The sequence below is a fragment of the Siphateles boraxobius genome, unplaced genomic scaffold, assembly GCF_051911475.1.
Source record: "Siphateles boraxobius isolate OS27281-9 unplaced genomic scaffold, OSU_SipBor_1 25, whole genome shotgun sequence".
Lineage (NCBI taxonomy): Eukaryota > Metazoa > Chordata > Actinopteri > Cypriniformes > Leuciscidae > Siphateles > Siphateles boraxobius.
Window position 1 is genome coordinate 4,425,214 of NW_027508866.1, and position 22,006 is coordinate 4,447,219.

Consider the following 22,006-nt stretch of genomic DNA (forward strand, 5'->3'; position numbering starts at 1 on the left):
AAATGTGGATATTTTAGGGCCCATTGCAGTCATTTTATTATTGACACATTTCATGAGATTCTCAAGAGAGTTCAAGCAATTTCTCACCAAATAAAGACTTTCAAACGAATCGCTTGAATGGTCAAAGTAAAGGCCAAATACAGCGCTTGATAATTTCAGGGAAAAATCTGAAATCTAATTCAGAAATATCAAGTATTTTTTGGCAGACCACAAATGGATACATTAACCAAGCCTGGTTTTTGACTAGTCTACGTCTAAAATTAAAAGCTTTGAATATTCAGAGGCTTTTAATTAGATTAAGGGATACATGTGCAGTCATTCAGTCAGAAATCAAGCCGTTCTCAACTAAAATACTACATAATACATATTTTCTACTACTTGATGTGTATTTAAATGTTTTAAACCTTGCACAATACGATACATTTCTCTGTCTCACCCTCTCGAAGAGCCGGCATTTATGTATCCTTTTTAAATTGTTCAGATTTGCATACATGTATAGTAAAGATGGTTTTAGAAATTTTCCCTCACTGAATATTTTCTCTGATAAGCTATTTTACATCGAGTCCTCTTTATTTAAGGTGGTAATTTAAAGTTCCAATTAAAAGGAAAGATTTTGATATATATTTTATATAACATTTCATATTATTGTTTAAATTAGAGGATACTTAAAAAAATATAATTATAATAAAAAATAAATTAGTTATAATGAGTAATATTGAGTTATTTAAGACATGCTTGTTCAATTTAAACTATGGAGGGAACAGAATTACATTTAGAAATGGATTCTCATGTAATTTGATGGACTTTCGTATTAAGCCCCGCCCATTTCCAGTTGCACCCGAATACATATACAGACCCCGCCCACTTTTCAGCGGCATTAAGATTAGTACAGATACAGACACTCAGGCCCTGTTTACTGCTGGTGTTAGGATGCGTTTCGGTCAATCGGGTCACAAATGGACGACACTAAGTACAGGTGTAAACGGGGTTTAAATGTTTTGAGCTTGTCCACTTCTGACCCAAGTTTGGTTTGAGGATTAAAAAACGTACCAAACACAATGTTTTCACACCATTACTGATTTCGAACACACACTCACAGCGTTCGGCTGGTCATGTGTCTATCACAGCAGAAACTAAAGCTGATGTTCTACGTGTGTTTCTGTCGGCTCCGGTCGTGTTCATATGTAAATTGCACGATCTGAAAAAAAACCACTACATTTTACCCTCCTCTTGAAGAAATCAGGACAGAAGTGTGTGAAAGTGGACAAAAGAGACGGATTAAACACCAGGGGTGAATGGAAATGTGTCTCTCGTCTACTTGTGATCGATCCACCAAAACACACATTAATATCGAGTGTAAACAGAGCCTCAGATACCGCTCCGCTGCACAGCTGTTTCCCAGTATAAACCAGTGCCTTACTCCTGAAAAACTGCGCGAGAGCCAGCAGAAGGCCGACCGCCTGGTTGTTGCTGTGTCCAGGACTGCAGGGGGCGCTGATGACGAGAGCCTCTGTGCGAGGAGCTCGAGGAGCACGCAAGATCCCGTACACATTCGTGCCTCGAACCATCTGAACAAAACACGCTTTTATTCAATTATACCTCATTATTGAATCAGATTTACTTCATTCTTGAGACTTTTAAACATGAAAGCATTGCCAGTCTTGCCTTTTGTTAAATGCATATGCATTTAAAACTAAAAAAAGTAACAAAACTTTATTTTAATGTGTCCTTGTTACACACGTTACATGGATTTACTACAGTATTAACTATAAATCCGGCATAATTACATGCAATTAACCCTCAACCAAATCCTGATCCTGCCCTAACCCTATAGTAAGTAGATGCATTTAATTATGATTACTCAGTACTTAAATCTATAATTACACTCTAACAGGGACACCGTTAGAGTGATAGACTCACATATCTTTCTTTGTTCTCATCGGGGAACGGCAGCTTGCGGGAGAAGCTCTGTGTGAACACCTCCAGTCCTCGAGCCTGCATCGTCTTCACCAACCAGTCCACCGGCATCCCACTGCACACACACACACACACAGTTACTCCTCACTCACTACACACACTACATCTCAGGTGTGTCAGCATGACATCAAAAATGGTAAATTCTTGTTCTTGTTTTTTTTTATGCAATATTACAGTATTTATTCTAAATCATTTATATGTGACCCAGAACCACAAAACCAGTCACATGGGTCAGTTTTTTATTAAGATTTATACAATTTCTGAAAGCTGGATAAATAACCTTTTCTTTGTTAGGATAGGATAATATTTGGGCGAGATATATAACTATTTGAAAATCTGGAATCTGAGGGTGCAAAAAAAAAAAAAAAGAAGAAGAAAAAAAAATCGAAACATTGAGAAAATCGCCTTTAAAGTTGTCCATTTATGTTCGTGATTATGCTGCATTCACTCACAAAAATAAATGTTTTATATCTTTACTGTAGGAAATGTACAAAATATCTTCATGAAACATGCTCTAAATAACCTAATGATTTTTGGCATAAAAGAAAAATCAATAATTTTGATCCATACAATGTATTGTTGGCTATTGCCACAAATATACCCGTGCGACATGTGACGGGTTTATGATCCAGGGTCACATATATGCACATCATTGTTTTAAATTAATGTTCTTGGTAATCTTGAATCAGAATAACAGCTCATCTCTTCTCTGATGATGTGGGCGGGGCAACCTGTCACTCACATGAGATCAGCCAATAGCAAACCATCACCATCCAATCAATTCCTCAGACAAAATCAAGCCCCGCCCACATTTGTTCTTTCCTCCAGAAGCGTTTCACTCAATTATAGTACGTCACAAAAGGGTAGAAAAGACTATCGCAACTTTCGTTTCATGCCGACTTTAAAGTGCCCCTATTCAGCTATTTTAAAGGTTGCTTATTTTGTTTCGGAGTCTCATACAATACGTTTACATGCATCCAAGGTTATATAAATATTATTTTTTTTAAAACCCTTTCATATTCTCATAATATCTATTGCAGCATAACTCCTTTTCTCCCAGTGTCTTAAACGATTCAATAAAGGATCCGGTCTCTCTGAACCCTTTCTTTAGAGAGCTTCCTCTGCTCTGATTGGTCAGATTGTCCAGTCTGATGTGATTGGTCTACGACTTAAAGCTCGTGTCGGAAGCCGGAAATCCCCTTTTGCATTTCTGAATTTCAGCACCAGCTCTACCTCAGCGCTTGATTTTACCGTATCAGTCTCATCACAGTGGATATGCTTTGGCAGCAGAAAACAGCATCTTCTCGACATGAACAACACGAACCAAACGCTTTCAGCCTATGAAGATCCCAGGCTGGCATTATGCAAATGAGCTACAAACCTATGTAGGTTGAAGCAGGAAGTGATACTGGAATTACTCATGATTAGTTCAGAATCGATTCTTCCTTTTGAGACACAATGACTTCATTTATCTGCACTTTGTGCTCTGAAACTTTTAAATTCACAAACAGAAATATTACACACTACATGAAAAGAAACATCCGAAAAAGCATAAGTATACAGCAAGAACTCGTGCTGCTCAGACACTGCGATGATTTCCATGATCTACTCACCCTGCCTTCCTCTTGTGAGCGTCGAACTCTTTGGCGGTGGCCAGCGCTCGTTCCCCGGCTGAGAAGCGCTCCTCCACCATGGTGGACCCCATGGCGTTCTCCGACATGTATGTGCGCAGCGTGAAGGGCTCGAACGCCAGGCCCATGAACCACACGATGGCCGCCAGGTAACACACCATACTGAATAAACACAATGAAGACAAGCAAATGTGGAACAGGAAGTGATGGCATAGTCAGGTTAATTAATGTTGTCATTTCAAAGGTGAAACTACACAGAAACTCAATGAAACAAGAAAAGTTACAATAAATATTTTTACATTCATAATACCATATATTGCATTCGTCTGGCTGGCAAACACCTACCATATGGGTGTGTTGAGGCGGGTCAAGAGGTTGGTCAGGGCTTTTCTGCGATTCGGATCAGACAACAGACCCATGATGATGATGATGATGATGATCTACTGCTCGGCTTCAATTCACCCCTAATAAATGGGAAACAAATATCTCCATCTTAAACAATATGGAAAACACTGTATAATAGCTTTCATTATAAGTCTTCAACACGTATTATAACAGAAGGTGTTTATACACCTTTATTGCCCAGGAAATAAAAGACATCTTCGCATGGTAATGTTTTATAGCAAACATATGTTGGAATAGGACATTTAGTTTAAAGGACAGAATTCATAAATGGGTTTAAAACCATTATATTTCTACGTGTTTAAAACCAACACACAAAACCACTGGTTGGGAAAAAAAAGCAATTTGACTCAAAACGCTGCAGTTCAATGAACCACTGCTTTAAATAAAGAAAAACAAAAGCACACAATAATAACCGTGTTCTGCAGATTTGATTCACATGTTCTCAGTCTCAGGAGTTACAGCTCTGTAACTGACCTATAAGAAGTCCAAATGTTTGTGTAATGCTTACAATAATGTATTTGATTGAAGTTATTATTAGAACGTATTAATACATCTATTAAATGCCGATGTCAGAATGAAAGCTAGTAATGAAAGGGAGTCGATTAGGAAACTAAAACACCAGCAGGAGCATCCACAGTAAATGCAGTGAATTGAAAATGCATTATTGCGATTAAAATGACCAGAATGTTAACATTATTAGGATTAATGAACTTACCTGAAGTATCGGTGTGATTTATTCAGCGTTAATGCTGAACTGCTGTATGAATGCAGACACTAGCTCATCCCCTGCGAAAATACATTTTAAAAAGCCTTTAGAACAATCACAACATTTGTGATGGTTTCAGATAAACTAAAGAATATGAACGTTCCTTTATATCGTGTCCTTTACCTTGAAATATAAACATTACAGTACAGTTTCACCTGCAGTAATTCATTTACACACACTGCTGTTCCGTGTTTCGGACGGAAGTAATACGGTGCGGACCAACTTCCTGTATGCGAGCGACTCGAAAACCGGAAGATTCTCGGTTAGTTTTGTTCCAGTACACAGTGTCAAAAATGATTATCATCATTATTATTAATAAAATAAAATAAAAACAGTCCCGCCCTTAAAATTAAAGTAATCAAATGAGAGTATATAATATGAATGCTAATATTTTTACAAATACAAAATGACACATTCACAATGGGCAATTATATTTTAACTTTTAATATACTTTAAAGGAATGGTTTAGCCAAAAATTAAAATTGTGACATAATTTACTCAAGTCGTTCCAAACCTGTAATTTCCTATTTTGTTCGTCAAAATTGCAGACATTTTCTTAAATAAAAGAACATTTTTTCTTGGTTTTATTAGGGAAATTCTCAATTTTCTATCTAACACTAAACCACAATTTCATTACTTAAATGTACAGATTTTTAATTTTCAAATTAATTTGAATGAAAATTACAAGACCCATGACTATCACACTTCATAATGCACAGTTTTATCACAGATTCGTTCAATGAAAAAAAAAAAAGCCAGAATCACTGCTGGATCCATTTATTTCACGCCAACATTTTCAAGTTCAAGTTGTGTTTTCATTTATAAACATAGCCTACATGTAATTAAACCACCAACTTCCAAAGTTCCCACACAATGAGAAAGACAAAGACAAAAGCAAAGTAAAGGTGTATTTATCGATAACATTCACAAGTTACTCTCAATCCTTAAGGATGACTTGTGCAATTCATTCAATAGTTCATATATGACAAAGTGCCAAACCCTCATTTCATGAAAACCCCTAAACTGCCATTGTGCTATTCATCCTCAATCGACCCCTCGTTGCTCAGTGCCAATGTAACGTTTCAAACTTCAAAAGTTCACTTTCATTAAATGCCACAGTTTTTTTTTTCTTTGAATTTGTAAAGTTAAGCCTTGATGACCAAGTCTTCAGAAACAGGATTTCCCAAACGCCAGCTCCTGAAGAAATGTGGATTTCCTTGGCTATGTTCGAGGTATGAAATCAACATCACTGTGGAAGGAAAGAACAAATAAAATAAAAAAAGTCAGAGACTTGCATGTTTCTAAATTGTTACAGATTCGCAACTCAATTTTGTGATGGTTCAGTGGCTGAAAAGAATATACCACTGATCTTGCAAACATCAAATGATATAATAAAACTCACCACAGGCTCAAAGAGAGTCAGCGTAAAGTGCCGGAGGAGGCAGGAGATCAATGTCTGCAAACTGGAAGTTTTCTGCCTCTCTGTCACAAACACAGAGAGATGGGACATTATCACACACACACACACACACACACACTGGACGGTCTCCATTTCTTTAATATATCAAACTCTAATTAAAACAAACAGAATAGAGATTGCATGAGTATCATTACTAGCAAGGAATCGAGGGGACAATAAATAGTTACTATAATCACTTACTTAGATCATCAGTGCTGACAAAAAAAGTTGAAAATGCTCAATGAAAGAAATGCAAATAATATTTCATATTGCAAATAATGTATAGTATAACTATGAATAAAATAACACCTTATATCGATAGTCCACTTTAGACAGTATTAACTACAAGTAACTTTGCTAGTAAATGTCAACTTATTCTACTAACCTGAACCTAAACCTAACAAGTCTACTAGTACTCAGAGTTAGTTGACATGTAGTTACTTATAGTTAGTGGAATGTTAAAAAGGGTATTATTGAAATAAGGTGAAACCTAAAATGAAGCAATAAAAGCATATTGTACAGCACTTTGAACACTTCAACACCTGTACAGACTGTCCTATCTTAACTACTACTCTTCAAAAGTGTCCTCAATCAATCATGTGTAAAACATGATTCTACAGCTGTTTCTCACTGTGTGTGGACGTCTTCAATACTCCAGTCACTGAACGTCTGATGAGCAGAAGAGGTACTATCAACTGAGAAGAGAGAGGAAACATACGGATTAATCGACAACAAAGCACTATATAGTACACAAAGCTCAATGCATAAATGCACACTTACAGATCTCAGGCATAGAGACAGCTTTAATCTGACTCCTGGAAATAAAAAAGAGAGAGAAAGACGAGTCTAGAGATCTGTGTAAAGTTCAGATGAACTGAGGCCATTTTTATGAAATGTAATTCAGGCTCACGAATTTTCAGCAGACAGAGACAGTGAGTCCTCCTCATACATCCATTCCTCACTGTCATCAGTGACTGGAAGACAAAACACATGAACAATAAAAAAAAAACTAAATACACACCATTTTACTTTTCATTGACCTGCATCTACAATCGCGGCCCAAAATATTGGCACCCTTGCACTTTTTTCAAATAATCCACAATTTCTTCCAGGAACTGATATCCACACATTTTTATTCTGTGTGCAACAGAACAAAAACTAATCAAAAATAAATAGTAATTTCACAGAAAATCCTATTAGTAATTTCACAGAATGTTATTAGCACTTTTTAAAAAAGTAGTTAAAAATAGATTAGGGAAAGTACAGTGGACGGTTTTGAGTCTTATTTACTTATTCAACCAGTTTGAGAGCATGAACAAAAGAAAGGACACGAGAAATTGCCTGAGACGTCAGACAAATAATTAATAGTATTATCAAGAAATTAAAGGCTGTCAAGGCTCATATCTGCCTCTGAACCTCGTTTTGTTTTCCGGTTTTTGCCCTTTGATTACGGTTTGAATTTCTGCCTTCCTGTCACCACTTTTTCCTATTAAATATGACGCTGCGCCTGGATCTCCCCGAATCATCAGCCTCTGCTGTTAAAGGCCACTGAAGCCAGAGACGCTACAGGGAGATAAACCTCCACGCTCGAGAAGACGTAACGGATCAATTGGATCCCGTGTGCCTTGATAACCAGTCACATATTATAGCACTGCTGTAATGCTGTCAGAGACAGACCATCATTGTTTACGGATATCATAGAAATGAATAAGTAGTGCTGTAAACTGAAATCTAACTGCCGCTATATTGTCAAGCATAGTAGCCTTTGTATTCGGCTGTGCGCCTAAACGGGCAAATGCACACAAAAATGTGTCAAAATGTCCACCTCTGAGTAATCACAACAGCACAGTTGAGTAGCGGCGTGCGCTGCTCTTCACACACTCGAGGATTTATGCTCCTCTGATGGGAACTCAAACTCACATACAGTACATACTGCAACTTGTTATTCATTGTTTGTTGCCGTTTGTTTTTTGTTGTCTATGGACCTAATATAATGAACTATTATTGAAAGGTTGTTATATAAAGCTGTAATAATCTGACCCAAGCTGATCTGAGAAAGCAGCGGCTGTTAAACACACGATTATTTCACCACGGGGTGTTAAAAAAGTGCCAGGCTGCCAACATGGCCACGGCTGTATAAAGAAAAACAGAAAACTTACAGCTGCTGGTAAACACAGGATTCTGATGAGAGGACCTGCAAAGATCAGACAGTTGAAATGATTTGCACCTTCATGTCATTGTGGAAGTTAATAGTCTGACTATGATATGCTGTGTAATGGATTGCAGTGCAGTGTCTGATCTGAGTTTATGATCTGTAATATATGTTTTGAGTTAACAGCATCTAGCAGATGAAGAGGACATTACTGGATTTAACCTCTGAGCTTTATATTTCTATCATGAGATGTAAAATTGCACTTCAGTTCAGTGATAAATGTGAAGCTGAACATTCAGACCGCAACATCTATGGACACAGAAATACTTAATCATTATAGCAGCTAAAAAAAGTCAACATTCATAACCAAGAATTAAAACACACACACACACATACATATATATATACACACACATACATATATATCTGTATGATGTGCATATCCTAGACAGCAGGTCTATGGCTGATGTGTGTGATAATTTAACGATGGGAATTAATACATGCAACACGTTGCTGCAATAAATATGATATTTACTAAAATTATTGAATCAATGTTGATAAAATAATATAATTTGATTAAAATTTGTACACTAGTGAATATGAGATTAACATGACACAGCAGCCAACTAGACAAAGGGTTTGAAACCTAGAATTTAAAGTTTCTCTTTCATATCCATCCGGTGAGAGCAGAAATAAATAAAATGGCACATAACTAAATAAAATGGCTTCACAGGTCACGGGGCTTTACAGCGATATTCATCTTGCTGTAATCCTTCTATGCTTCAAGTGTCAATTAGTACAGTTTTACAACACAAGGTTGCCAACAGGGGTGTAAATCGAACGTTTTGTCGCGATACGATACACAATCCATTATCTTAGCCAGCAATTCAATATTTGCCAATAGCTTAAAACATGCTGCGATACAGTTACGATTCGATTTAATTGGGAATCCACAACAAATATACGGTTTAGTTTTTTTAAATAATATATAAAAAATGGGGGGGGGGGGGGGGGGATTTCCAACACTGCGTTTATGCAATAAAAAGTATGCTCCGATTACATTACGATGTACAGTTTACAAGAGAATGGGCTGTGTTTACACTGCAAGTCTTAACGCACAGATCTGATCTTTTGTCCATATCTGATTTTTGTCCTGCCAGTTTACATTCACTTTAGACACGACTGGTACCCGATACTTGTTTACATTAATTTTCTGGCAAAGATGATTGTATTAATTGACAGATTTGAAAAAGGAGTTTGTTTCAAAACGCTCTTGGTCCACACTAGTGTTTCTCATCCACAGAAACGTCTGGAAACGCTAACTTCTCCTTACAGCGCATGCGTTAAACCTCACAAAAGCTCAATAGCTGCGTTTACATGGACACTTATAATCGGATTGACGGCTCAATCGGACTAAAAAACCTTCATGTAAACACCTTAATCGATCCGATTGAGCTCGATCCGATTGAAATTTCGATCGGATTGAAAGGGGTGGTTTACTCCTTTTGTAATCCGATCGAGAGAACATGTAAACACTTGATCGGATTGAAAACCGAAACTTAAAGGACTGCGCATGTGCAATGACGTTGAAATAGCGTAAAGTTATTTATAGTTCATGTAAACACCGTGTTCGGATTCATCAATCGTATTGATTTCATTCCGATTGTGTCCATGTAAACGTAGCTACTGAGATGATACAGACAGAACAGACATAATCAAGTTATCACGCAATTCTTCTGGCAGGATCATTTTATTTAGGAAAATATCTCAGCGTTCACTGAATGAGGTCGCAGTTCGGTCGCACTCACTCACCATTATATGTTTGGTCTAAAACACAAAGTCTCTCATGTTTTGCCGCAGGACAGCAAATGTGAGTCTTCTTTGCAGGACTGTGATATGAAGAGTGTGCAAAGTAACATTTTAGCAACTGTGTGAAAGTGAATAACAAATACAATAAGAGTCACATGACTAAACTTGCATCATTGTTCTTAAATGCAACCATTTTCAACGAATGCGGGGGGGAATCGGATCTCGTGCGTATTTGTGCGTTTACATGTGTGCCACAAACTCTGATGTGTCAGATGAGAGTAAAAAATAGGATTTTGTGCCAGTGTAAACACAGCCAGAGATGTTGAGTGTCAAAATAAAGGCGTTGCATCAATACATCGTATTGTCTTTTGATCCATATGGATGTATCGCTACACCCCTAGTTGCCAATCCATGGTTAACTTGTTAGTCAACTTTATTTCATAAGCATGATGTGATTGAGTTAGTCTCGATGTGAATATGTTGTCCGCTGATAGTTGATTGGTTCTCTACCTGCTGCTGAAACTGAGGTTATCTCCATCGGTCTGGCCTCGTCCGGCGGCCTGCGACGCCTTCTTTCCCAGCTCCAGCATCTCCTTAATGTTCAACTCCACATTCATCACGGAGATGTAGCCGTCTGCAAACACAACAACAGAATAAAGACCGTCTCCTCTCAAAGCCTCAGAAGCTACAGTGATTTTACATTAACTCCTGCAAGAGATTTTTCTAGGACATTGGGATGACTTTCAAAAAGGTCAACTTTATTCTAATTTATCTTAAAGGGTTGGTTGATTATGATTTCACTTTTCTAACTTTAGTTAGTGTGTAATGTTGCTGTTTGAGCATCAACAACATCTGTTAAGTCACGACGCTCAAAGGACAAAGCAAAGGGAGATATTTTCTTTTACAGAAATCACTTAAGGACTACAACAAACAGCTGATAGGGACTACACGAGCGTTCTCCCGGGATAGTGACTCACTAACCCTAAAATCTACTTGTAAAACAGTTAGTTACAATCCTTGATTCTGATTGGTCAATAGTTGCGTTTTATTCATCAATGACCTCCGCCTCACCCAACGGTTCTATGCATTACTACACAACACCCCTAGCAACCACTCTTAGCAACGTAAACATATTTGTTCTCATTGATATTGTTCATTGAAGCTTATAGAGTAGCGTATTGTGAGAGATCGAGTAAGTGAGTGTTCCTGCATTTACAGTAGATGTAGCATTTTCCTTCAGGTCAGTCCTATATTCATAATAAAACATCCGTTTGAATGTCTGCTGCGATATCTTGTCCTTTTAACAGTCAAGGGGTTTTTCCGTGACACGCTAACTTAGTCATTCGTCAGTTGCATCTTTCTTTTCTGTGTTCACAAGTTCGAGTCCTCTCAATATAAAAGTCTTCTGACTGACTCACTCACTCATGAAGACAGTTTTTGCCGTCATCTAATGGAGAAATGTATTTAACTTCTGTTTCTGTTTATGGTCAGGGACTACTTTTTCCAGTGGAAGGAATGCTTTTAGTAATTTTACTTCATGAAAGTTGCATAGATACATATTTTTCAGCTTTAATATTTGAACTGCGTGGTAACCGTTTTATAAAAGCAATAAGGTATGAGAGGTTAGTGCTATATCGTGAACAAGTCAGTTCGGTTTGCGTCGTGCCAAACACCCTACAGCCGTGACTTATTCACCATAACGTTACAGCACTAGCTGCCGGCTTCAGCGTCAGGATGTATCGCGTGATATCAGCTCTCGCGATGTAACGAATTGCTTTATGGCACTGCACACATATAAGAAGCAGAAAGCTAGGAAAGCATTGTCGGAGGAACAGAGAAAGAGGAAACGGTAGACTGACCGAGCAAGGAGTCAGACACAAGTAAATATCGGACCTGTGTTTTCAGAATGGAGAAAAAAAACGCGCGGTCGGAAGAGTCTAGAAAAAGGAAACGAGAATCTGACAGCGCAAGAGTCCAACTCGCTCAGGCTTTCACTGTTAAAGTTGATTCCTGCGATTATCATGAGAACAGTTGTCAATATCTCACATAATTATCAGGGCATAAATAAGCCTACACGTTGTAAATAGTGTAAATGAGCGCAATTTGCAAACTATTATGATAAACTGCAATAATCATGTCTAACGACATCATACCGGACATTGTTACGAAATAATGCGACGTACATGTAACTTTATTGATGTCATCTGGCATTTTGTAATTTTTACATTACACTCAAAAAACACAAATGAAATTATACAGTAGGCCTAGGCTATTGGCTATTTACTTATAACGTTTTTACATTATTGCAGCTAAATTACAAGCCTAACGCGGTAGGCTACTTATTTATTATAAAGTGCAGAGGCCGTGAGTGCAGATACGCTCTGCGTGAGTGGTATTTACGACAGTAACGTTAAATACAACTACTCTACAGCGACTCTAGGGGTCACTGTTTGACAAAAACAGAATTCCTGCATAGTGCTGCTTTTTAAAGGGATAGTTCACCCAAAAATCAAAATTCTGTCAGTATTTACTCACCCTCATGTTGTTCCAACCCCGTAAGACCCCGTTCCTTCTCTTTGGGCCTCTTGACTAGTCAGTTAACTTAGTATGATAGCGTAGAGCTACGTCACACGTAGGCTCACTATTGGCCGACGCTGGTCATGTGTGTGATGCGTGTGACGTACAACAACAGAAGCTCCACGCTTTTACACTAGTGAACTCACTCGAGGCCCACAGAGAAGGCAATGAATAGTTGAAATAAAGTCGTTATTTCTTATTTTCTTTGCACACAAAAAGTATTCTTGTCGTTTGATAAACTTAAGATTGAGCCACTGTAGTCACTTGGACTATTTTAACGATGTCTTTAATGACTTTTCGGGACTGGCAAGTTTCAATCATTGAAGAAGCCTATGATCCACTTGAAGAAGTGATCCAGCTCTCAGATTTAATCAGAAATATCTTAATTCGTGTTGCGAAGATGAACGAAGTTCTTACAAGGTTGAACAACATGAGGGTGAGTAAATATTGACAGAATTTTCATTTTTGGGTGAACTATCCCTTTAAACACAAAAGCCTAAAAGTTTTTGAAATTTTCAGTGTGTGTGTGTGAGGTAATCGGAGCTGCTTACACATGCGCACACACACACGCACACACGCGCGCTCTTGAAGCTCCGCCCCCTGTGCCGGGAGCAGCAGCTCATTTGCATTTAAAGGGACAAAAAAAACAACGCGTTTTTTGCCCAATCTCAAAAAGTGACCGTTTTAACATGCTATACAAAAAACATCTGTGGGCTATTTTGAGCTAAAACTTCACATACACACTCTGGGGACAACAAAGACTTATTTCACATCTTGTGAAAAGCGTATTATAGGACCCCTTTAAGGAGTGGTGAGGGAAACGAATATACATACAGTTTCTGCTACAGAATAAGCCATGACTAGAAGATTTTCAAGAATGTCTCACATTTGTTGTTGGCGTCTCTGGCCAGCCATTTGCCCTTGGGGCAGTTGACGGTCCGGATGATGCTGATGAGATCCCCACTTTTGACGGGCAGGTCATATTTGCGGAGTTTTCTGGCCGCCAGCACTCGGGCCCGATACATGGGCTCTTCCAGTCCGGTGATCTATTGGGAAACATGGGAAATATATCAGGACCTGCAGGACGCCTGGAGAGGTTACACTAATGTATGTCACACATTAAAGATCAAAGCAAATGGCATCTAGAAAAGTGCGCTCGTGCTATCCATCTTTACAGTAAACACCAGTCAGTTTGAAACTATATCTGCGCTACATTAAGTGAGGCTTTAATTTATGTTTCTGAATTCACTTTAAATTTCTTGTGCAACATGTTTCTCTTTTTGTCCTTCTCTTTCTGCTCTTTCTTCTCCTTCTCCAGACGCTGCTTCTCTCTCTTCTTCAGCTCTTTATCCTCCTGGTGTTCAGGGCTCAGCTGCTTCTTTCTGAAAGAATCACACATTTTTTAGCAGGTCGGTTTCTATGAGGAACAAGCTTTGCTCAGAGTCTCAGTTGGTAAATAACCAGATTGGCTGTGTTTTTAGCAATGACACATTTACATACGTTACAAGTTTCGTATAGAAGTGTAAATCTCATGTCCAAGTGAAAAAAAACTCCCAATAATAAGAAATCATAAGACAGACATCTGACAGACAAAATTATAATCATATTTAATATAATTGAAATTAATCCAGTTATTTTAAAGTAATAATTATATATTTTTCCTTGTTCAGGCAACAATTTTTACTGTTCTCAACACAAAAGCCTTTTTTTGTACTCACAATAAATTCATGAACCCACTTTTGCAGGAAAATGATGGAAAACAAGGCAAAACAGACTAAATGTATATATATATTAACTATTCTTTTTTGAAACTTTTGAGACTATAACAAGTCATTTTTGCAAATTCAGCAATACTTCTAGATAGTATCTTTTTGACAAATCAACAGAATTTGAAACAATGAAAAGTGTGTCACAGAAAACTAAATCTGATGTATAAGACCAGTGAATCTAATGGCAATGCATGACTGTTACACAACATTACAAACTTGGATTTGAAGCAAAAAAACTTCAGAAATTTGGACAAAAAGACAAAAGGTACAAGACTGTGAACTTTACGACTTTAGTGAGAAAGAACTACAATCCCATCAAGCATTGCAGACAGCATAACTGAATTAATAATAGATTAATATAAAACTACTGTCACATATTGTGAAAAAAAATATTCAGACACCATATATTTTACGTTTATTGCAAAATGCGCATGTATATTGGAATATATAAATATCTTAATAGCGCAGGGAGACCGACTCAAAATGCTTCATAGATCTGGCCGTATCTTTTGGTGCGTTTTGCTTGTTTGGAGACTCTGATTGGTGTAATTTTCTGCACAGCATCATGGGTAATGTAGTTTTCACCAGGAATTCTGCTTTTAAACAATCTTAAAAATAAGCTGAAATAATGTGGGCCAACGGCTTCAACAGAAGCAAACACCATCGATTTACCTCATAGCTCACAGCAGGGCTGAATTTAAAGGAAATGAATACCAGTTTTTACTTGAGGAAACCATTAAGAATGTTTTTTTTCTCATAATTTACATCAACGTGTTGTTCTCAAATTTAAACCTAGCTAAATTTAAGTCTCCATTTCTTCAAAATCTTGTCCTCCCTCAAAGAATCTGGTGTGGACATGGGATGCGTTTTTGAGTAAATGAACCTTCGCAGAGTTCAGTCACAAAACAAAAATCATAATACCTTTCGTGATGACTGTGGCCATTGTGATCTTCAGCTGTATTAGACCTTCACATCGTGAGGGGAAAAACAACAAAAATTAAAGTTTGCACCGAATAAAATGCTTTACTTACTTTGTATTTTTGTCTTGTTTCCAGTCCAAAATCTTAAATCAAGAGGCATTTACTAAAGTAGAAAAATGCCGTAAGATATTATATCTTATTTTCTGAGGAAATAAATCAAAATCAAGTGAGTTTTTGCTTAAAACAAACAAAATAATCTTGCTTCTGTTTGGATTAAGATTACTTTTCTGACCCCATTGGCAGATAATTGAGCTTTTTTTTAAAGCAACAACTTGCTTAATTTTGATTTATATTCTCAGAAAACAAGACAATATCTTATGGCATTTTACTGATCTCGTAAATGTACCTAGACGGAGTGCGTTTAGTATAAGAGAAGTAAATTTGGACGGTTATATTTTAGTTATATTTGGACTGGAAACAAGACAAAAATACTAAGAAAAGCATTTGAAAACAACATTTATCATCAGTTTCTTGACAACAGCAGAGTGAAATAAGTGCTGACAAACCACTGAGTGACATGCCATATATTCTTCCAAGTCTCTTCTTTCTGTCAAACAAATCAAGAGATCAATAGAAATAATATACATCATTATTAGCATTGCTCAAGCTGGCAAAGACACATTAAGAGGTCCATTTTGTCCAGGATTCCCAGAACAGGCTTTCCATGAACACCAGTTTTAAGGAGGTTTCCGAGTATCTTTTCAAGTACCTATCAGAATTAATTTCCTGCATACATGCTATCAAGACATATCAAACATAATATTTCATATAAATGGCAATTATAAGAATGAATCACTCACCACATGGCCATTATCAGCATATGGATCTGAAGGAGAAAACGCATCAGTCATTATCCTCCACTCATTGACTAGGGATGTATTGCTAGCATAATACTCACTTTTAGGAGCTACTTTACTCTTGAACGAGTTTTGAGTAAAAGAAAATTTGGGAACAGTCTCCACATCCTCATAAACATTGTCAAATGTCCCATGCAAACGCCTTTCCTTAGAAAGACTGAGGGGAAAAAACAACATATTGATGAGATGAAGTCTGATCTATCGCATTATAAAGATTACACGGCAATGATAAAAATACAAGTTTAAACCCTCATCCTTCCCTCGGGTCATTTTGACCCGGAAGTTTTTTTTTAATTGGGTGTTCATCAGAGGGGTCCAAGACCCCAGGACTTTTGTCACACTTGAACCAAGAATACACACCAAAAATTCAAGGAGTTTTGCGGTTAAAATTTTAAAAAGTAACAAACCCTTCCCTCGTGGGTCAATTTGACCCCCATAGGAATGAATGGAATGTGAGGAATGCTTCAGTACACATAGAAAAACCTCAAAATGCTCAAATCAAACTAAAAATGCTAAAACTTTACCAAAATATTATTTTATAATGTCTACATGTGTATCTGGATGCATACTGAAGAGAACCTGACTTTAGGACCCAGAGGAACAGCTCAATCGCTCCAGATAGAGCTATAAGGCCATTTATTGGCAAGAGTCATGAAATATCATGGTATATTAGTTTTTTCCACAAGAGGTCGGCAAAGACACCCAATGAAAGATATTTTGAGCTGAATTAAAAGATTTATGGATGAAATTGTGAGTTATTTTGAATTTAAGTTGAAAGAACGTGAGGAATGTGCTTAAATTACCATTTATTTATTGATTAAATCTAGTAATTTAAAGGTAAATAAATAAAAAAATAGAAAAAAATTAATAAAAATGAAATAAAATAAGCTTTCTGGACCAAAAAAAAAAAAGTATAATTTTAGGGCTTCTGGTCATTTTAATCCCACGAAGGAAGGATGCTATCTACCATTTTTAATTTGTATTTCAGGAAGATCCCACATAATGAGATAAATGAAACGTTTACACTGGTTGTGATGGAAGCTGGTGTTCAGTGTGTGACCCGTTCATTCTGAGGTCAGAGGTCACCGAGATCCCTGCGCTTGTGTCCTGCTCTGAGGCCTGAGCGAGAGCGTCTCCTGACACCGTGTCCTGTGGGCCAGGAGAACATGTGACCGGGCCGATGTGTTCCTCTGGCGGAGGAGGCAAGGAACCGGGGAAGTCCAGGGCTGCCAGATCGATAGCATCACTGTCTGCCGCAAACACGTCGAAATCTGGGAATTCGGGAGGAGGTAAACGTGTGTCCTCAAGTGACGCAGAAATCTCAGGCTCCGGGTCTGAAAAAACAGAACAAGACTGAAATCAGTTCCCGAATTGATATAATTCTGAATGGATGAGATGCATTTCAAGCTGAAGATACATAATAATAAGATGCATTAATGCACAAACTGATATTTTGCACAAACCAACTATAGTTAGGCTAATAAACCATTTTATTTTTCATATATATACACAGACTGACAAATCAGTCAGTTACCAGTTAAGGTTTTTTTATGTTTCTGAAAGAAGTCTCTTCTGCTCACCAAGGCTGCATTTTTTTGTTTAAAAATACAGTAAAAACAGTAAAATTGTGAAATCACATTGCAATTTAAAATAACTTTTCTATTTGACTACATTAAAAATTTAATTTATTCCTGTGATCAAAGCAGAATTTTAACAGAATTTTAGTTAAAAATAACTAGATCAACATTTTTTCCTGATAATTGTGATTAAGAACACTTAAGTTTTTATACGTTTTTTATATATTGTAATTTGCAATAAACTCCAAATAAATGTAGAACCAACATAAAAATATGTCATTAAACAAGTATTTAAAATGTTGTTTTTAAGAATGAAGGCCAGTATCACTGATAGTGAATTAGATATATATATATATGGTGCTTAGCATAAGTGAATACACCCATGCTAAAGTTGACTAAAAAGAGGAATACAAAAAATCATGCTTTGGAAATTGATCTTAATGCCTTATTTAAAAAAAAAAAAAGCAAAAATCCAACCTTTAAGGACACCAATTTTCTTTGTGAATGAATAATGTATCGTAAATAAATAAATGTTCTTCCTTAAAATACAGGGTGCATAAGTCTGGACACCCCTATGTTAAATTCCCATAGAGACTAGAGATTAGCATGGTGTTATTTCAGTTAGCCAAATAGCTGGTTTGATTTGCATTGAACGATGATCTTATGGAAAGTTCCCCATGCCAATCTCTAGATATGGTGAAGGGAATGTGATGATGTGGGGATATTTTAATTCCAAAGGCCAAGAGAACTTTATCAGGATGCATATTATCCCGGATCCATGAAATAACTGGCCTTTAAAAATAAAAATCTGCTGTCTCTATGGGAACTTAACATAGGGGTGTCCTGACTTATGCAGCCTGTATTTTAAGGAAGAACATTTATTTATTTACTATACTTTAGCATGGGTGTATTCACTTATGCTAAGCACTATATATATATGAAATTTTTTTTTTTTTAAATGTCAAAAACATTTGAAAAATCTGAATAATTCCTCTTAGTCAGAGCGCTTCATGTCATGAATATGATGAATACCCCCTAAATTTACTTCTCATAGCTTACGCTTTAACCATTTTATTGTTGTACTGAGGTAAATTGCTGCTATAAAGGCACAAAAATCGAGTCAAAAAAGCAAAAAAGTAGTGAGGTGTGTGAATGAACTTCTACAAACCAGCAGTGAGCGTGTCACCAGCGTCTCTGCCGTGCCGTCCGGTCTTGTATCTGTGGAGGTCCACACGTGGGGGTCTCGGAGGCTTTACGGGCACCGGCCCGAGGGACGCGGGATCAGGAAGAGGTTTGCGTAGTCTTTCGGAGCTGATCTCCATTACAGCGGCTACGGCACAGCACAGGCATTTCACAATCACAGGCGCACTGAACAACTAACAGGACAGCTTCCACAGGACCAACATACTCTTCACTTTACAGTTCTTATCATGCACTGTGAAACTGTTGAATTCATACACAGTACAGGTCAAAAGTTTGGAAACAGTACTACTATTAATGCTTTGGAAAGAAGTCTCTTTTCAAGCCTGCATTTATTGGATCAAAAATACCGTAAAATAGAAAACTGTAATAATAAATTGTAATAATATTTCACAATATTACAATTTTTTCAGTATTTTTGATCAAATAAACGCAGGCTTGATGAGCATAAGACATTTGGAAACAGTATTGTTGACCGGTACCGTATGCATCCATGTAAAATAGTGGAGAGTTTTGCGACTCACTGTGTGGCGCTCTGCTGGTCTTCAGGGGAGATGAAGTCTCTGGAGGACTCACTGAGGGTTTACTGATGTAGAAGCCCTTCGGTCGGCCACACACCAGCAGACTCTTGTGGGAGAGCTTCCTCTTGGCTTTCTCGAGCGTGCTCAAAACATGCTGGTCAAAGAAGTGGCTCACACTCCCCGTCCCAGAAGACGAGTCCGTCAGGGACTCGATCGGGGAAGGAGTAGCAGAGCGCTCGAGACTCGCACACGGGTTTGACTCTCCGCTCTCAACACTAAGAGTACTTTTAAGACCATTTACTTTGCCACACGCTGAAACTCGGGTCAAGCTGAAAGGTGTAGGGAATTGCTTCCTGATGCATTTGAGAGGTGATGTGACTCCCTTTGAACAAGGAGCTGAAGAATCATGCTTTGGCTCGCTTGAAAGCGGCAACACGAGGGGCAAATGCCGAACTTTGAGCGACTGCCTGTTGTGCCCATCCTCAGCAGACCTGCTGACTTCAGATGCTGTGTTGGGAAAGCTTGGGAAAGATACAGGCCGTCTTTCTGAGGGTGTTTTCAGGTCTTCTCTGAAAATGACCCGGGGTAGACTAGGGATCTTGGTTTCCACAGCTGAACTCAAGCTCATGGTTATGGGACCAGAGCGGCCCACGCCAGCTGTTGGGAGGCGTTTGGGTTTCTCGGGAAGCACAGGTCTGTTTCTCACCTGGAGCTCTTCCTGAAACTTGGCCCTTATGGATCTGAAATTGCTGCAGGCTTCCTGTAGTCGACATGAAACGCAAACGGTGACAGATTTAATCGGTTAATTGTCATACGTATACATTTAAGCACCCGCATATCAACACATTTCAAGAGACAGTGTAAAATATTCAATTAGGCAAACACATCCCTTATGAAAATTAACCATGGTTTTACTACAAATAAAACTAAAACAACATGGGCACTGTAGTTAAACCATAGTAACCACAAATTAACCATGGTTTTAATCAAAATACCCCCCCCCCCACACACACACACACACACACACACACACACACACACACACACTCCCAAAAGAAATTTGTTACTATAGGTTAAACCTTGGTAACCACAAACTAATCATGGTTTTACTACGAATAATAATGAAAAAAAAACATGGTTAGTGAAGTTAAACCACGGTAACCACAAATTAACCATGGTTTCACTACAAATAATATTAATAATAATAATAAAAAAACATGGTTAGTAAAGTTAAACCGTGGTAACCACAAATTAATCATGGTTGTGCTACGCTTAACCATAGGTTAAACATTATTACACTTTAACTAAAACAACCCACGTTCAATTTCATAAGGGATTGACTGAAATAGAGTATTTCAGTATAAAACATCAACTCCATATACACAAAATACACGTAATTGTGATTAAACTAAGCGAAATTTCTGACCCATTTAAACCCATCTATCTTTGACAAAATAGGATCTGTTTGGCGTTTTTATTTTGTTTGTTATCCCAAACCATTTCTTTACCTGTTCCATCGTCGTTCAGTCTCCTTTTTGGGCAAGAGCGGATTATATAAGCATTACATAATATCTTCAAAATAATCGCAAAACACGTTTAGGCAGCGGAGCATTGTTCTTATTGATTGATTAAACCGCAGACTCTGTTGAAGGATTGGCTTATGAATATTAATTACGTTGCGTGCGGGATGCACACCTGATTGGCTGAAATTAAAGCGACAGAGTAGCGGGCAAATTAAATAATCCTTCATTTACTTGGCGACGGTCGAGGAGAAACGCTTTTCTAAACTTTGAAGCGCTGGAAACGCCACACCCTGGAGACCCCTGCTGGTCAGAACAGTGTAACCAGAACAAACATGCACACAAACCTTTGGCACATTACTAAAAAATAGCAACAAAGGTGGGACCAAGAATTAAAAGGAAGACATTTACACTCAATTAAAAAAAGAGTTGGCACTGTGGAAAATAAGAGAGGAAACAGGAGAGAAGAAACTATTGTAACCAGATTAAGAATAGGGCATAATAAATTAAATGGCACTCTTCATATTATAGGGAAACATCCAACTGGGTTTTGTGATCAGTGCCAGATACCTGAGACTGTAGAAAATGTACTTATTATTGTTCAAAATAAGAATTACAGAGGATAGATATGATTCGATACATGGAAAAAATAGGACTAATAGGACATGGAGTAAAGAGTAGTATGGACTGCAGTGAACAAGGAATGAAATATTTGATTTGTTTTCTGACTAAAACGGGACTAATGACAAGAATATGATGACTAAAGTATATGGGAAATAACTAGAACAAGAAGATGGCAGTAATGC

At 37.6% G+C, this 22,006-nt stretch overlaps 2 protein-coding genes across 6 annotated transcripts in view; both read right to left on the reverse strand.

Annotated features, from left to right (window-relative positions):
• The window catches only part of gpaa1 (glycosylphosphatidylinositol anchor attachment 1), a 95,937-nt gene that overhangs the window by 14,712 nt on the left and 59,219 nt on the right, over window positions 1–22,006 (reverse strand). The window contains exons 1-6 of one of the 4 annotated variants that reach the window (XM_077242086.1): window positions 4,903–5,022; window positions 4,729–4,799; window positions 3,954–4,072; window positions 3,591–3,770; window positions 1,921–2,032; window positions 1,421–1,568 (exon numbers count right to left, since the gene is read on the reverse strand). In XM_077242086.1, coding sequence (XP_077098201.1) covers window positions 1,421–1,568; window positions 1,921–2,032; window positions 3,591–3,770; window positions 3,954–4,027 — 514 coding nt within the window. In that variant the 5' untranslated portion in view covers window positions 4,028–4,072; window positions 4,729–4,799; window positions 4,903–5,022. Of the gene's footprint in view, window positions 1–1,420; window positions 1,569–1,920; window positions 2,033–3,590; window positions 3,771–3,953; window positions 4,073–4,728; window positions 5,023–22,006 lie in introns of those variants that run through there. The other 3 variants (XM_077242087.1, XM_077242089.1, XM_077242088.1) reach the window with 3 other exon arrangements.
• Window positions 5,958–21,428, reverse strand: LOC143749662 (uncharacterized). Of its 2 annotated transcripts, none has more exons than XM_077242085.1 (17): window positions 21,376–21,428; window positions 19,684–20,440; window positions 19,128–19,289; window positions 17,407–17,716; window positions 16,424–16,539; window positions 16,326–16,351; window positions 16,032–16,072; window positions 15,467–15,511; window positions 14,026–14,158; window positions 13,663–13,822; window positions 10,710–10,833; window positions 8,398–8,432; window positions 7,149–7,212; window positions 7,019–7,053; window positions 6,870–6,933; window positions 6,182–6,261; window positions 5,958–6,028 (listed from the first exon to the last, which is right to left on the reverse strand). In XM_077242085.1, exons 2-16 carry the CDS (start codon window positions 20,306–20,308, stop codon window positions 6,189–6,191), a joined length of 2,013 nt encoding a protein of 670 aa, XP_077098200.1. In that variant the 5' UTR covers window positions 20,309–20,440; window positions 21,376–21,428; the 3' UTR covers window positions 5,958–6,028; window positions 6,182–6,188. The 2 variants fall into 2 exon arrangements, with proteins under 2 accessions (XP_077098200.1, XP_077098199.1); XM_077242084.1 differs by lacking the exon at window positions 21,376–21,428 and adding an exon at window positions 21,189–21,344.